At 37.9% G+C, this 18,029-nt stretch overlaps 1 protein-coding gene across 6 annotated transcripts in view; it reads right to left on the reverse strand.

The window, feature by feature from the left end:
- ANO3 (anoctamin 3) overlaps positions 1-18,029 on the reverse strand; it is a 395,575-nt gene that overhangs the window by 76,112 nt on the left and 301,434 nt on the right. For all 6 annotated transcript variants that reach the window (XM_041730536.1, XM_041730537.1, XM_041730538.1 and 3 more), the window contains 5 exons: positions 17,156-17,287; positions 15,843-15,949; positions 13,469-13,524; positions 11,576-11,697; positions 6,945-7,079 (listed from right to left, as the gene is read on the reverse strand). In XM_041730536.1, the coding sequence (XP_041586470.1) occupies positions 6,945-7,079; positions 11,576-11,697; positions 13,469-13,524; positions 15,843-15,949; positions 17,156-17,287 (552 nt within the window). The remainder of the gene's footprint in view (positions 1-6,944; positions 7,080-11,575; positions 11,698-13,468; positions 13,525-15,842; positions 15,950-17,155; positions 17,288-18,029) is intronic.

Genomic DNA, 18,029 nt, shown 5'->3' on the forward strand with positions numbered 1-18,029 from the left:
GTAGGGCACCAATAACAGTTTCTCAAAAGCCTGCCAGCCTGAGAGTTCACTGCAACCTATTTTTAAAATGTTTTGTGCTTTTATCTGTCGTAAGTGGCCCTTTCCCACTTAGTGGCCTCTAAATAAATTGTCTCTAATTAAATCTGCTTCGGGAATGTTGAAAGTCATTTAAAGGCTTTTGAAAATATGTCTGGAAATGCAGCTGTTTAATAAATAATAAAAGTTTAATCAGCAGAGTGTACAGCACAATTTACTGTTTTCAAACATATATATTCAAATGAAGCAAAAAACAATGTATCTGTACTTCAAATATCACTCCAAAGTCGAAATAAATTCGGAAGTGATGATACCATATAGTAATCTGGTGCTGTCAAGTGGGCAAAGGTGTTCATGTCCAGTAAGTCTGGTCTGCACTGCAGTCTCCTGCAGGGGTAATAATCTCTACAACTGAGAGGCAACTAACGTTTAACTTAAGTAACTTGCTCAAGGTCATATAGCTAACAGGAGGTACTTCAGGGAACTGAATTTAGGTTTTGGTGATTCTAGGTCCAGTTCCCCATCAAGTATAACATATCTGAGAGAGAAAGATTTATTTCGTATTAAAAGCAACTTTCCAGTGGAGGGAAGTAAGAGGACACTTCTCACGATGAGCCCTGAGTAATGTACAGAATTACTGAATCATTATACTGTATGCCCGACATTAATATTACACTGTATGTTAACTGTACTTGAATAAAAAACAAATCTGGCAAATAAAAAACCAAAAACTAAAAGGAATTTTCCTGTAAACCTAGGTTGTTAATGGTGACGATGGTGTGACAGGTCTGATAGATAATATAATTCTCCTACTCTCACAGGCATCATCTTGATAGTCATCAGGATGTCTACATGAAGAAGGAAAGCAGGTGAAGCATACATATTAAAAGACCTAAAGAAAAAAAATAAGATTATACTTCCTCTTAGTAATGTCACTAATTTGTAGGAACAATAATTAACATGGCCCTTGAAGGATATTTTGATTAAAATTTCATAATTCATGGTGTTTTCAAGAATGACACAAATTGTCCTGCATCGAAATCTCATAATGAAAAGCATTAGAGTCAGTCTATACCACATCATTTTTCCTACTTCCCTCACGGTCAAACAAAAGCACCGATCTATCAAAGCACCACGCTTAGAATTCCCAAGTCATCAGACTGAGTCCTATTTTTAATTCCAGAATTATTCAACTTATTTTCTGTTTAAGTCATTCAAAGTTCAATTTGATATGTAACATAAAACATAAACAACTTTTGAAAATACATTTTTTTAGCCCCAAATAAGAAAGTCAATACTACCACAAATTTCTTTGACTTCAGTTAACCACTAGAGGGAAGGAGAGCGTCCAACGTGAGTGTTTCTTCTTTCTTTTGCACAGCCTGATAATAGAAATGGCCCCTTCAATTGTGGCTTTCTTTCATATCTACTGTTAATATACACATCAAGGGCTGATTTGAAGGAAATAGTTACTGGCAACTTAAGGTAATGGAAGAAGGGAGCGATTTGTACTTTTGGGGGCGGACATCTGGACCTGCTCCTGGGTCTTGTGTTTCCTGTGATCCTGTTAACGTGACAAAGCACGGAAGAAGATGCTTGGGAAAATGTGAAAGTGGGTTTAAGGGAGGGCAGTATGAAAGCATGAGTAAAACATGATTTTAGAATCAGATATAATCAGGGAAAAAGTAGATCTAATCACAAGATATTACTCTATACCTGTTAGGATTGCTATTATGAAACAAAACAAAACAAAGATAACACGTGTCGGCAAAGATGTGGAGACCTTGGAACATCTGCACATTGTTGGTGGGACTGTAAAATGGTGCAGCCACTATGCAAAAAAATATGGAGGTTCCTCAAAACTTAAAAATGGAACTACCATATAATCCAGCAATCCGGTTTCTGGGTCTAGATGGAAAAGAACTGAAACTAGGTAGGATATAGAAGAGACATCTGCACTCCCATGTCATTGCAGCATTATTCACAATAGCCAAGATATGAAAATAACCCTGGTGCCTAATGAAAAATGAATAAAGAACATGTCATATAAATACACAATAGAATATTATTCAGCCTCAAAAAAGAAGGAAACCCTGCCATATACAACAACATGAATGAACCCGGAGGATGTTATGCTAAGTAAAATAAGCCAGGCACCGGACAAATACTGTGTGATTTCACATATATTAAGTATTTAAAACAGTCAAACTCATAGAAACAGAACAGAATCCTGGTTGCCAAAGGGTCAGAGAGTGGGAAACAGGGAGTCGCTAGCCAATAGGTATAAAGTTCCAGTTATACAAGATGAATGAGCTCTAGACATCAGCTGTGTGACATTGTGCCTAAAGTTAATAATACTGGAGCGTGCACTTAAAAATTCATGAAGAGGGAAAATCTAATGTTGAGTGTTCTTACCACGATTAGAAAAAAGACAATAAAAGTTTAAAACTTAGCTGACCACTCACTATATACATTCCCCTGACCAAGTCTCCTACTCTCTGAGGATCAATGTCTTCATCTCTAGATGGAGATAATATCTAACTGGGATATTACATAAGGGATATTGATACAGGCCTGGAACATCACAGGCACTAGCTAAATAGACACCATTGCTAAGGATGTTGTCAGGAGAGGGTTCGAGAGGTCCTTATGACTCAACAGCGTTTGTAAAGCTGGTCTGATGCTGGGGACCACATAGAATTTTTCAGTGAGTTCTAATGGCAAAGGGGAAAGATCAGACCAGAAAGTTGGGGCTTCTGCTCTTTTGCCCTGGACCTGCAAAACCATTTTATCTGTCTGCTTGTTCACTTTCATATTCGTAGGATACGTACCCTGCCAGGCAAACATGTGACCATATTTGGTTGGGTAAGACCAATGAGCACATGTAAACACACATATGCAAGAATACATACAATAAATAATCCACAACTTTATTGCTACCTAATTCTACAATGAACTACAGGGCAATTAAGAAATATGACCTTAATGTACGTGAACATAGTTGATGGAAACGTAATAAACACAACCCAACCTTCAGCTTTTTAATATATCGTTACCTTGTGATATAAAAAGAGATCAATAAAATAATGCTAACACAAAGCGACACTAAATAAAAGCCTCGTGTCCTCCCCTGACCTGAGAGGATAACACCTACAACTTAACCATGACTTAACTACGTCTGACACCTTGAATAGAAAATTTCAGTCCCATGAAATTTTGAAAGTCAAGATATTCAGTGATGCTTATCTTGGTTTAGAATAGAAAGTCTGACAAGATGTTAATTATAGTGTGACAGAGTGGCAGTAATATAATACCATAAAGCACTGAAGAAAAGAGTTTGCTAATGCCTTTTAAAACACTCCTTGTACTAAAGGTACTTATATGCAAGGAGCCTAATTGACTTTGTTGAATTATTGATTCATGGACTCATAGGAATTATTGATTCCATAAATCAACTGGAATAGCAAATCTATTCCTTTCATTGCCTTTTGTTCATTTTCGGCCCTGTAAGGGTAAATCAGGGAGTCTATACCACATGGTAAAACTTTGGGAATATGTTCTCCATAGGACCAACTTGAATGGTAGCTACCCCTCTAAGAATCATTTTATGTCTTTATCAATTCATTTTAAAAGAGTAGTTTCCCCAGATTTCTTCCATTGCATTTTCCCTCCCTTCCTCTTTGAAAGAAATCATAAAGGGAGAAAAGATATGAGAGAGTCTTAACTATGGGAAAGAAACCAAGGGTTGCTGAAGAGGAGGCTGGGTGGGGGGGTGGGGTAACTGGGTGAAGGGCATCAAGGAAGGCACGTGATGTGATGAGCGCTGGGTGTTACATGCAACTGATGAATTACAAACTCAACATCTGAAACTAATGATGTACCATATGTTAGCTATTTGAATTTACATTAAGAGAATAAGTAAGTAAAAATAAAATAAATAAAAAAATAAGAGTGGTTTTCTAAAACCTTGAGGACTCTACCAAAAACACTGTTAGAACTAATAAATGTCGCAGAATAAAGTTGCAGAATACAAAAACAATATATAAATATCAGTTGCCTTTCTACACACTAACAATAAATTACCCAAAAGAGAAATTAAGAACAGTCCCATTGACAATTGCACCCAAAAGAATAAAATAATTAGGGCCAAATTTAACTAAGGAGGTATAAGACCTACACACTGAAAACTAACACACCGATGAAAGACATTGGAAAAAACACAAATAAATGGGAAGATATTCTGTGCTCATGGCTTAGGAGAATTAATGTTGTTGAAATGTCCATACTACCAAAGGATATCTACAGATTCAATGCAATCTCTATCAAAATTTTAATGGTATTTTCACAGAAATATAAAAAGCAATCCTAAAATTTGTATGGAGCACAGTAAATCCCAAATAGCTAAAGCAATCTTGAGGAAGAACAAAATGGAAGGCACGACACCTCCTGGTTTCAAGTAATATTATAAAGCAATAGTAATCAAAATAGTATTGTATCAGCATAAAAACAGACCCATGGATCAATGGAACAGAACCCAGAACCCAGAAATAAACTTATGTGTATGTGGTCAATTTTTGACAAAGGGGGCAAAATATACCATGGAAAAAGGATAGTTTCTTCAATAAATGGTATTGGGAAAATTGGAGATCCACATGCAAAAGAATGAAACTGAACCCCTATCTTATCTCATATGTAAAAATTAACTCATAATGGATTAAAGACTTAAATTTAAAACCTGAAACCATAAAACTCCTGGAAGAAAACACAAGGGGTAAACTCTTTGAAATTGATCTTCGCAATGATTTTTAGTGTTTGACACCAAAAGCAAAAATAAACAAATGGGATGGACTACATCAAACTAGAAAGCTTCTACATAGCAAAGGAAACCACCAACAAAATGTAAAGACAACCTACAGGATGGCAGAAAGTATTTACAAAACATTTATCTGATGAGGGGTTAATATCCAAAATATATAAAGAACTCCTACAATTCAATAGCAGGAAAACAAGCAATCTGATTTGAAAAGTGGGCAGAGAAACTGAATAGATATTTTTTCAAAGAAGATCTACAAATCAACAGGTACATGAAAAAGTGATCAACATCATTAATCATCAGGGTAATGCAAATCAAAGCCACAGTGAGAGCTCACCTCCTCTCATCAAAGCCCCGCGGACGGGAATGTAAATCCGTGCACCCACTATGGGGAAGAACATGGAGGTTCCTCAAAATATTAACAATAGAACGACCATATGATCCTGCAGTCACACCTCTAAGTATAGAGCCAGAGGAAATGAAAACAGGATCTTGAAGAGAGAGCTGCATTCCCGAGTCCACTGCAGCATTACTTCCAAGAGCCAAGATACGCAAACAACTTCAGTGCCCACCGATGGATGAATGGACAGAGATGTGGGATACATATAGATAGAGACGTACATCTTTAGCCACGAGAACGAAGGAAACCTTGCCATTTTTGACAACATGGATGGACCTTAACGGTATTACACTAAGTGACATAAGCCAGAGGAAGAAAAAATATATATATCGAATGGTATTACTTTAAAGTGAATCTTTAAAAAAGCCAAACTCATAGGAATGGAGAACATAAAAGCAGTAAAAAAAAAAAAATCCTTTTCAAGACACTATAATTTTAAATCACAACCTGTTTTCTTAGTCTCAGAGGTTACTGACTCAACAGCATGCAGAGAAATGCCCAGCTAGGGATGGATGTTCCCACTGGGCACAAGTTTGTTCGGGAGAAGCCGCCTTCCAGAGCGGTAGTGGGTCTGCAAAACTCTGAAATAGACCTATGACTAGATGAAATGTCTTTAGAACAGTAGGTATTTCTTTGATTTCAAACTAACTATCATTTGGCCTTCATGGAGAACCGGGGCAAATCAAGGAAGTCGGCGATGGAACTGGATTGAACTCTGGGGCAGTGGAATATTTTGTTTTTAGGCAAATTATTATATGTCCACATATGCATATTACATAATGTGTGTATATATATATGCAGCCATATATATATATATATATATGGATATATAGATATTTGAATTATGTCATTCACACCTAAACTTGATGACATCCTTGTACATATTAAACAGAACATTTGTCATGAGGATTCTTTAATGCCCGGCTGAGTCTTGTTTCTGCTGAATAATAACGTATTTTTTCCTCCACCCAGATCTTGAGTCATTTCAACTTTAAGAGTAGAATCATCATTCTGACAAATACCTGATTTTTGTCAAACCTTATTTCACTACTGTCTTGATACCTTAAGTTGATACTAAAATAATTATAAATATTTGTTCTTACAGAGAATAAGAAGAAAACAGGAGGTGATTTTTATGTTCTCAGGAGAGAAGATTGCTTAGAGTAGGATTTTGCTACAATTATTTTGTTCAGACATCTCTAACCGCGTAAGGTTCCCTCATCTGCAAAAAATGATTACTCATCTCCAAGGGTGGTTGTGAAGTTCCTATCGAATGAAAACAAACAAACCGTTATCAGGAAGCTCTCTGTAGGCTGTAAGTCGTTTAAAGGACCGTAGCTATTATAATTATTCGAACCACAATAGGGAGAGGGCAATCTAGACTACCAAATACTATGGCAATGTAAATTATATAAAACTACCACGCACCGTTGAATTATTATGTGGGATATATCGGACAGAGAAACTCTGCAGACGGACAGTCTTAGAACTGAGCCAACAGAATTTGCACGTACAGATGTGGAAATGACCCTTTATAAACAGTGCTCGTTGTCTCTTCTCCTCAAAATTCCCAGCCAATAAACTGTAGAACCTTGATCTGTTTTTTTTTTTAATAAGTCAGCATTATCATAAAGCTTTTGTCAGTCAGGTCAGCATAAAGGCCAACATGTTTTGATAAGTCTGTTAACAGCTCACCTTACTTGACTTCCATTCATCGTAAATATTCCATAGAAAAAAACGCACAAGCCGACAAGTGCCGCAGGAATCAGCATCCCAGTGTACCACCCCAGCCAGGCAAAGTAGAGCCCGATCTTCTCACCAAAGTACAGCCTGCACGAGAAGGCGAAGCTTTAGCTTAAGGCAACACCAGCAGCACTACGACCGCTGACGTCGCACCCAACCAGAATTTCAGACGCCGCACCCGGGCAGCTCCATCTGGGGTATCTTAGTATTCCCACTTGGTAATGAACCCAATAACGGTGATGCTGTTGATCTTTAAACATCGCCATTACAGGGGCAATTTTATAAAATGTGATCTTTCCGGGTCACACTTCTTAACAAGGCTCATGAAACTCTTCATAGGCCAGTTCTTTCCTTTCTCCATCCAACCCCCTCGTAAATTTCTCTTGGTCTTCCACACACAGAGCGGTGCTGAAGCATGTTGCTTTTGTGGAAATTAGAAAAAAAAAAAATCTTCCCTGTAGGTGAACGCTGAGAGTGGATTGGATTTCAGTCTCCGTCTGCACCCCGCCACCCCCCAACCGCCAGGCTCCCTTATGCTGGACACAATCTTTGCACACCTTCCTCAACAAAGTTAACTCTGCACTTCCTGGAGACCAGATTCTTTCTTTGGCTAATGCTGTTCCCTTATTTTGGAATATTGTGTTTCACCCCCTTTTCTTTTTCTTTTTTTTTTTTTAAGATTTTATTCATTTATTCATGAGAGACACAGAGTGAAAGAGGCAGAGACACAGGCAGAGGGAGAAGCAGGCTCCATGCAGGGAGCCCAATGCAGGACTCGATCCCAGGACCCCGGGGTCATGCCCTGCGCTGAAGGCAGGCACTAAACTGCTGAGCCACCCAGGGATTTCCATTCATCCCCTTTTCTTACCTGGCTTGTTTGCATCCTTCCCTTATATCACTTCTTACAGGAAGCCTTCTCTGACTTCCACTGCAACCCTGGCCTAGATGCCTCGATCTTGCTCCCCTACTGCCCTCGCCCACATTTCAGGGTCCCAAACTTGTAACAATTTATGACAATTAACCTGCCACTCTTCCATTCCTCTCTCTCCCCAAAAGACTGCAAGTGCCTGGAAGTGGACCTGTGTCTTCTTCACTAGCACTCATCACAGGGAGTAATGAATGAAGCTAAGGAAATGACGAGATCGGGTGCGTTCAGGGTGGTATGGCTGTAGACAAGCTAAGGAAATGAATGCATTTTATTACCTTTGAGCTGATAAGAGTAGTTTATGCGGAAATGGAGGATGAGTAAGACAATTCTAATGACTATTCAGTTGCTACTTCTTCATCAAGTCTACTGACAGCATCAACTGCCACACAGTTTATAAAATTCTGGTAAGGAATAATAATTTCTTGAATTCTCTAGGACTGTTTGGTCCCCATGTTGGAAAAATGGTTATTTAACACAGTTTTGTCCCAGGGATTGTTTTAAAAATTGATGTTTTACAGTTCACTTAAGAATACTGCATCGTGCAAGAAAATTCTCTTGGTATTTTATTTTCTCTTTCTGAAAATCATTCTTAAAAAAAAAAAAAAAAGAAAATCATTCTTTCATTAAGTCACTCTCCATATCGAGTCAATGAAAGTTGTGCACACTCTCTACCAGGTATAAACAGAGTCATCCTCCAGTTATCTAAGTTTTTTATTTTCTTTCATTGATTTCTCCTAGGAGACATAGAGCGGTAGACCAGTCACTGCTCATACGATGATAATACTGTCCTAGTTGAGACCAAAGCTTATCGTATTAACAGGTATTGCAATAAAGCCAATTGTTTCTTTAAACAAGTGTTCCTCTGTTTAGCATATATTATTAACATAATGGAATGTCTTCATAACAATGACTACAGAGGACTGCGCAGACAACCCCCTTTAAACAGGCAGCACTAAACTGAGATTTTAAATTACACATTGTTGAAGGTTAGGAGGAACCACAGTATTACTTGACAGTAGTTTAATCACCCAAGTTACAGGAGACTTCAGATCTGGCTCAGAAGGGAAGGGAGAAGCACAGAAGCTGATGAAAACCCCCTTGACCTGGAGCATTGGTTTTCACAATCTTCTAGGATCTCCAGAGGAGTCTCAAAAAACATGCTGAGACGAGGAGAAATAGGACTGCTGCTGACGTCACTCTTTACCACACTGCACCTCGAGCTGTTCTCTTTTTATCTGTTTTATATTTCAGTAACAAGCAGGTTCCTAGAGTAGAACTCGTCGAAGGGCCATCTATGTCTACTCTTCTCAGGCCTCCACCTTGGGTAGGCCCTTGATCCCCTCCCAGTCTTCTTAGCCACTTGAATACAAAATACATGGTTTTCCTAAGTAAAATTTCCCCACTATGTCAATAGCCAGACAATTGGTAGCCAAATAACCCTACTGATTAAAAATAAAGGCTGCTTGCTGAAATTACCTGAGGCAGCAATAAGCAATGTGTCCAATAGATAAGAGAATTATCGACACTGAAATGCTTGCTTGAAAATACCAACTTCATTTCAGTTCCTAAGAATAAATATGGTTCTGTGAACTAGCACATCTCACTGTGTTCACATATCACAGTTCTCTCTTCTCTCTCTTAAAAAAAATCCCCAAAATTAATGGGGTGCCTGGATGGCTCAGCTAGTTAAGTATCTAACTCTTGATTTCAGCTCAGGTCATGATTTCAGGGTTGTGAGGTCAAGCCCCACTGTGGGCTCCATGCTGGGGATGTGGAGGCTGCTTGAGATTCTCGCTCTCCTCCCTCTGCCCCTCCCCACTGCTCAGTCTCTCTCTCTCTCAAAAAAAACAAAACAAAACAAAAAAAACAAAAAAAAAAAAAACAACAAAAAAAACTAAAAAAAAAAAAAACTAAAAACCAACAATTCTTTCGCCTGCATATATAAGAATCTGATAATTTGTTGTGGTTGACAGAATTAGAATGAAAGCATCTAGATTTCGGTTAGGCCCAAGGACTTAATGTCAGAAACAAAAGCGGTTTGGTGCTGGTTATTAGGATTTGTGCATCGGGATCATGTTCCACCTTTTTCCTGCCTGCTACGCGCCCCAGGAGGCTCACTTTCATGGACTGTATCACGTGTGCTCCTTCCTTCCTCTGGTTTCCTGAGGGCTCTCTGGCCAAATGAAGGCACCAGCAGGAGATAGCAGAGCGGGACTAAAGAGGTATCAGCATCTCGGTTATCCTGACTTTCCCCTTCTTGGAGCGAGCATGGTCTGGCCGTAGCTGCTTTCCCCACGCCAGGCACCCCCACTTCTGTTTTTCACAGGTTCCACCAAGGGCTCTCTCCCCTCATTCCTCCAGGCTGAGGTTTGACAAGAGCAGCCAACTTTTGCTCGTGTCTGGAACCATCATCATGCACATGCTCCCTTGATACTATGTGCACTTCTGTATCTAGTTCTTTTATTGCATCTTCTTCAGATACCCCTTTTACTCTATCCGTTTCCTGCTGGGACAACAGCTGATACAGTTATGAGGTTATTCTTGATATTTATATTTCATAAACAGCTCAAAATATCAACATATATAAATTTATGAGTGCTCTTTTTTCATTCATTCATTTAATCGAGCTAGAAACTCAATTAAAACCTTTTTAATATATATTTCCTGATATTTTTTTAAAAAAAACAAATTATTCTCCATCAAAAGGAAATAAATCATGAATGTAACAGTATCTGGAGACTAATTCAACTTGAGAGCAGTTACTCAGTAGAAAGATGCTTCCTGGAATAGAATAGATACTTCTTACTTATTGGTTGAAAGACAAATGCATGCATCAATGCCATGTTGGTCATGTTCTTCTTTGCCTCTCAGATCCATTTTCTGCCTTTCCCTATTTTTTTTTTTTTCTTTCACAGGGAAGTAAGTAGATTACACAGGTTCCATGTTCCATTGCTCTTGGGTAAGTTGGGTCAGGAGGTATTGGCAGACTCACAGGTGGAAGGAAGGGAGAGAGCCAAGATCCTTCCTGCTCTGTTGGCCATCCTCAGGGAGAAGGGGTCATGCCTTCTCCAACACATTCACTTCTCTGCAGACAGTCTCAGTCATGGACGGCATAGCTCCCGCCCAATGGCCCCGCTAGTGGGCTCTGAAATATGCTTCATCTCATTTTCCTTCTAACCCCAGGGTGGTTAGCAATCTTCTTCTTTTTTTTTTTAAGATTTTATTTATTTATTCATGAGAGGCACAGAGAGAGACAAGAGGCAGAGACACAGGCAGAGGGAGAAGCAGGCTCCATGCAGGTAGCCCGATGCAGGACTCGATCCCAGGTCTCCAGTATCAGGCCCCCGGCTGAAGGCAGCACTAAACCGCTGAGCCACCCCGGCTGCCCGGTTAGCAATCTTCTGCTGTTGTTAATCTCTGCTTGCCTCTCCATTCCTGTCTGGTTTCTCAGCTTTTCCATTCCCTTTATAACCAAAAAGTGTCTAAAACTAAATTAAGTGTCTTTTATTGAAAAGACCTACAGTGGCTTCTTTTTCCCCTGACTGCATCCTGACTGATACAGATGATCTGGTGGGCAGGTGAAATAATTCTAAATCTAGGAAAATGACAACAGCACAGAATGATCTACCTTCCATTATCGATCCACCCACCTTACCTGATTAAATCCAGGGGCTGATGCTTATACCACATTCCCCAGCGTGCCCAGCGCTCATATAACAGATGTCTGTTGTTTTGAGGTCCATGTGTTTTGATGGGCTGGCTACTCTTGTAGGCTCCCTGAAACACATAACGTAAGATAAATTGATATATATTCCCTTAGCAAATTTGAACTACATAAGAATTGCTTTTACTATTTTTTTTCCTTAGAGAACAATTTAACAGCTTACTAAAAGCTTCAGAAATTGTAAACCTAGGCTCATCATTGGAATGATGTGGTAAATGTTTTTATATAACACTTTTTCATTGAAAATGTTCTGATAATTTCTTAAAAGTCTTTTTTTAAAGTCTATTTTTTGTTTGTTTGTTTAAATCAGTGAGATTGGGACGCCTGGGTGGCTCAGCAGTTTAGCGTCTGCCTTCGGCCCAGGGCGTGATCTTGGAATCCCGGGATCCAGTCCCACGTCGGGCTCCCTGCATGGAACCTGCTTCTCCCTCTGCCTGTGTCTCTGCCTCTCTTTCTGTCTCTGTCTCTTGTGAATAAATAAATAAAATATTTTTTTAATAAATAAAATATTTAAAAATAAATAAATAAATCAGTGAGATCCCCTTCACTTAAACTAGAATTTAGATTCTAGCTTTTGTAACCTAAGGTTTTTTAATAAACACTATGTCTTCGCTATCACTGATAGAAATAGTTGTAATCCTTAATTCAGAAATTAAGAGTATTATTCTACTTTAAGAAATGACTCAGTCCCAGAAAATATTTATTTTATTTATAGAAGCTCAAGAAGAAAGTAAATGTTCAATCAAAAAGTGTCAGAGGTCTAAGTCACAAGTGCTGGTCAGGTTTTTAAATCCTAGAATCCTTACACCTTACTTTAGATAAGATATTCTTCACACTTTCCACCCATTACTATTATTCCTATTCCTACTGTAAGTAAGGACCACAATGAATTGATGCATTGGGGTCTGGCTTCCTGGGCTCAAATCTGTGCCTTTGATACCTCACTTTTCTGTGCCCTCAAGGATGTAGCTATAAAAACAGAGCTATTCTTATTGTCTATCTCAGAGGATTGTTCTAAGGATTAAATGAGATAATCCATATAAAACCCTTAGCTCAGTGTCAAATAGGAAGTGCTGAATGCATTTTATCCTTTATGAGTTTTACTAGACTGTGAATTCCCCAGGTACAGGAAACCTGTGAGTCCTCAGCCTTTATAAATAGAAGCTATAGGTTCTGAGATTGCAGACCTCAAACCGCCTTAAACCCCATTCTTATTTTAAAATACAAAATTGCCTTAAAAAGAATAGTGTGTGTGTGTGTGTGTGTGTGTGTGTGCGTGTGTTGGGAGAGGATGTTCAAAACTGATTTAAATGTCATTCATGACTCTGTAGGCAGAGCTCATCACAGCTTGGAGCAGGTATTTTTACCTAAAATAGGTAGCCAGGTAATAGCCTGGCAGGGAATCAAGTAAATAATGGGGTGTAGGTTCTGGTTGTGGGTTGGTCTTAGACTTTCAGGTATTCCAAAGTCATAGGCACAAACCAGTCTCTATCCTGTTTGGGAGTGGTGTGGGCCTGAAGCTGAGTCAAGCATGGAACTCTGGTGTTGGAGCAGAGGGTGGCAGTGGTCAGAGTGGCTGAGCCACGTCCCTGAGTTCCCTCCAGGGCTGGGACTCCCCCGTAAGGGAAAAATTGCACAAGGGTTCTGGAGCACTGGAGCCAGTGTGCAGCCAGAGATCATAATGGGGTCTCAGAAAGGCCCAGGGCCACCCACTGATGGAGCCATCCTAAGAGAGGATAGCCAGACTTAAAAGAAATTTAAAAAGATCAGCGATGAGCATGAGAAACTTTTTTTTTTTTAATGGAAACTGTATTTCAAAATTACCTCATGTGGGGGAAAAGCTGCGATATATGAGCCATTGTTTATAAGTTTACAGATACCTGGGAAGAGAAACAAAAAACAGTTCCTGGGTCAGTTCAAATGAAGACTTCCCTCTGTAGCAACATATATATACCCGGGACAACAGATTCATTTAAAACCTTAAAATAACCCAGATGCCATCCATAGCCACACCACCCCTGAGGACGGTGGGGGATGAGCGAGATTGATGATAAAGAGTCTGTTTGTGTCCTTACAACACTAATCAATAGAGATTTGCAGGGAGGTTTGCAAGGTGCCAACATACGGCACTTTGCCATATCATGGAATATGAGGCATTTTAATATTTGGGTTCACATGAACCTGGAGCAAAAAAATTTTTTCTACCTTGAAACAGTGACATTTGGTCAAAAAAAAAAAAAAGCAGAGGAATTCTCTGCCCACAAAAATGTCTCAAAAAGATACTAGTTTTAAGGAGTCTTTAATTAAAACGGAGCCAAGGAGACATAAACAGCAATATGTGACACGTCTTAAAATCTCCAGCTCAGAGTGTAGTGAAATGGACATTCTCATAATGTCCTGTAAGATTAGATATTGGGAAGCTTTTGGAGAATAATTTTTGTTACAGCATTATTTATATTAGTGAAGACTGAGAAATAATTGTATGCCCCAAATTGGGGAATCATTTAATTACTATGGTGCCATCAATTATATTAGGTACTTGGTAAATAACTGCAATTTGATGAATGTCTATAATAGAATTTTGTACAGCTACTTAAAATGTTTACAGACATACCAAAGGGCTTGAGAAAATACTCATAAATACTTCTTAAAAAGGACAGAAAATTGTAAACATTACATGATTTTAATAATGTGCTATACATCATATTCAACATATATATATACACATATTATTATTAGAATCATGCAGGCTTACTATATATGTATCTTCAGTATTAATTTGTGAGAGTAACAACTGAGTTTGGGGGTTTTTAATTTTATTTTTATACTCTTCTGTGTTTACTGTATGTTCCACAAAAGGCATAATATCTGTATAATCATTTGAAATGTCATATTTTTATTTTTAAATACTATGTAAGCACATAACAGTATCACTTGGACACATTTTTAATTTATATTCTGGATTTCTCTATTTTTATTAGTTATTGGAAAACTAAGTGTCAAATTTTTTGGTAAGGATTTAGTATCCAAATTAACAATTTTGACTTCTCAGTAATAAATGAATTGTTAATCAAAGAAGAACCAAAGTCTGAACTTTCCTCTTTAAAAAATAATGGCTGGCTTGAAACATAGTTCATTTTACTTCTGTGGCACTATATTTTAATTCAATTCAGTAGAGATTGGTACAAGTTCTCAGTGGCTATTTTATTTGTAAGAACTTTAGGACATAACTAACATCTGATCTCTTCACTATCTTGTATTTTTCACCCTAATAATTAAAAAAAACAGTTTGTTACCAGTCTTTTCCTGCTCTGCAGTATGTAAACTTTGCAATTTTATTTAATTTTTTCTAGATGAAATTGTCTCAATTTTCTTTTGCAGTATACATGTAGTAGCATACCACAATACATTTAAACAACACAGAAATTTAGAAAGTTAAAATTAGGTGTTATTTCACCTTCTGGAGGTAATTTCTAAAAAGTTTCATCAATCTATATTCTAGATTCTTTTTCTTTTTATGAATGTGTTTAGGAAATGGGATTACATTGGACTTACAGTTTTTAATCTGTTTTTTTTTCTGTTCCTTTTTTCACTTGATTATGCATTGTGGTGTCTTTCAAAGTCAATAAATGGAGAACTAATCACTAATTTTTAATCTCCACAAGTAAAGGGTCTGTGTCATACACTTTTTGTGATATACAGCATATAACAGATGTTTGGTAAATCTGAGTTAAGAGTGAATTAATAACATAATTTTAAATAATAAAATCCATAATTTATGGAGAAGCAACCTAACATATTTGCTAGTTCCTAGTGATGGATGAAATTAGATTTCAGTCTAATCTTTGTTTATAAACAAAGCCCCTATGTACAAACTTCTACATTTAGTGTTATTCAAAAATCTGATTATTTCTTGGAGATAAATTTCAAGAAATAAAATTTCTATTCAAAGTGTTAGCACTTCTCACATTTGATACATAGGGCTAAACGTCCTTGAAAAAGTCTTTGTTATTGCTGTTGTTGTATTTAGTTTTGATTTATTGAAAGGCTGAAAAACAGAATGTTTAGAGTTTGCATTCAATGCATTATACCTTCATAGTTAATGCACGAAGGCAAAACTTCAGATGTTAAAATAAATATTTCTGGATATGATTAGTAACAGCAAATTCTACCTTCTATTTTTAATTAGTGTTCTTACCCACTTTTGATATTCCATTTTCATATTTGGTGTGCTGTAGCATGTGATAGACTATCCTGCTTCGAGTAGCATTGCTGAAGAACGTGTCCTTATTGTTTATTATGAAGCTGTTAAGATAAGGGGATTTGTTTTAATATTCAAAACAGAGCACAGAGTCCAGCAAAAGTCAGAAGTTTCTAGGTAGTCATCCATCTATTTTCTCCATTAAAACAAACGTGTGAGAAGTAGAGTAAGTCAAAAGACAAACCATCGTCTTAAAAAAAAAATCAATTGGCAGAGACAAAATACATTTATAAATAATACAGGTATTATCAAATATTCATTGACCAATCTTTCAGTTTATAAGGAGGCCTAGATGTCCTCATATTTCTTGTTTGGGATAAAACAGGGACAGCATTAGATTGTCGGTTGCCTCCCATAAATTTTGTACTACCTCAAGCAAAGTAGTTCCAAATAGGACACATTAAAAATTGATGTCATTTGCCCGTACCACACCTTCCAAGCTAACTCGTCTTGCCCTGAGAACTTCAGCAGTGAGCAAGAGCTCCCTTCCCCTTCATGCCCTGTCCTGCCGCCATGTAGGAAGAGGCGCAAAGAGGAACCGCATAGGAGAGCCAATGAATAAAGAGCAAGAGGGTGATCTTGACAGCAAAGAGAGGGTCTGTTTCAGCATTTGCTTTGTAATTTGCTGGGATCCTCAAAAAAATGGAAGTGTCATGGACTCACTCAACTTCTGACAGTTTATGTAGAAACTCAAGAAATGCTAGTTGAATGAATAAAGGAATAGAGAGAAATATGTTGGTATATAATTGGATAGTTAGCTATGCAACAAGTCTCTAAAAAATGTCTCATTTACCTTAGTTTAATACAATTAGACTAAAGTGGATTAAACTAATAAATACATATTAATTAAATGTAATTATGTATAATCATTTATTAATTAGGACAATCCATCATTCATCCATGTTATTTAATAGTAATCCTATTATTATTATCATTATTGTTACTTTAACTGAGTAATTTAGCACCATTGTAATTATTTTGAAAGAACTGGGACTCTAGGCTATTAGCCCATGAGTTTACAATTCATTATTCATTTTTTTGACTGTTGCTAAATCATCTGATAAGGAATTAATAATGCTCACTGAGTACTGTTCATAAACAAAGTGCAAAAAAAATTAATGAAATGATACATTCTCTGACTTATTTGGCAAACAATGGAACTGCTCCAAAGTATCTTTATTCTATGAATAATTCCTAGATAATGAAAGGTACCACGTCTGGCAGTGGGAGAAAAAGGAACATGAACTTACTGGTGAATCCGGGCCCGGCTGAAGGGGCCGGTATAGCAGTCTGACTCCTGCAGGTTTGGAAAAGCCGACTTGTCAAGAACCATTGGGTTCTGGGCCATCCATTTCTTTATCCTTCTAAAATAATTTTGTACACTGGAACAAAGTCACATGAACCAGGTGAGGCTGCATTCCAGAGCAATGCCTACCTTCCATTACTGTTCCGTAAACAGAGCTCCAAAAGGACACACCCCCCCACACACACCCATGCACAAGCATTGCTCCTGTTCCCACACCACAAAGGGAATGAATTCCAAAACAAACCGAATCATGCAGTTGTGAAAGCTCTTCCAGTGCAACTAGGTCATCCTTATGAGAAAAGCTTTGCGGAACATGTGGAAGGATCATCATACACACAGAGGGTGGTAGGAAAGAACCCAACGATGAGAGCAGTATGACACACTGGTCAAAGCTGGGAGTGCACACATGGCTGTATTTATACCTATAGACGTAGCTGTAGATTATTCCCTGATTCCCTGAAAACTCTACAGCCCTGTGGCTCTACAAGTGGACAATTGGAACTCTACAAAAGGAAATGAATGTCTACTACACACTTATTCAACAGGTCTGCGAGCCCCAGCTGCAATGGAAACACCAAGGCTCCTGGCGTCAAGCAAAACCGAGTTCAGAGGCAGCTTGGCACCACAGTGGCTGTGCAAAGTGACACATATTATTGAACTTCTTGCCTCTGTTTCCTCACTCACTCACTCACTCACTCACAAAACAAAACAAAACAAAACAAAAAACAACAAAAACACACTGACTTTGTTAGAGACTTGTAAGTTGGTGTCTTATTTTTTAAAGATTATTTTTTAAAAGGCGGGGAGAGGGAGAGGAA

The sequence above is a fragment of the Vulpes lagopus genome, chromosome 15 (genome assembly GCF_018345385.1).
Source record: "Vulpes lagopus strain Blue_001 chromosome 15, ASM1834538v1, whole genome shotgun sequence".
Classification (NCBI taxonomy): Eukaryota; Metazoa; Chordata; class Mammalia; order Carnivora; family Canidae; genus Vulpes; species Vulpes lagopus.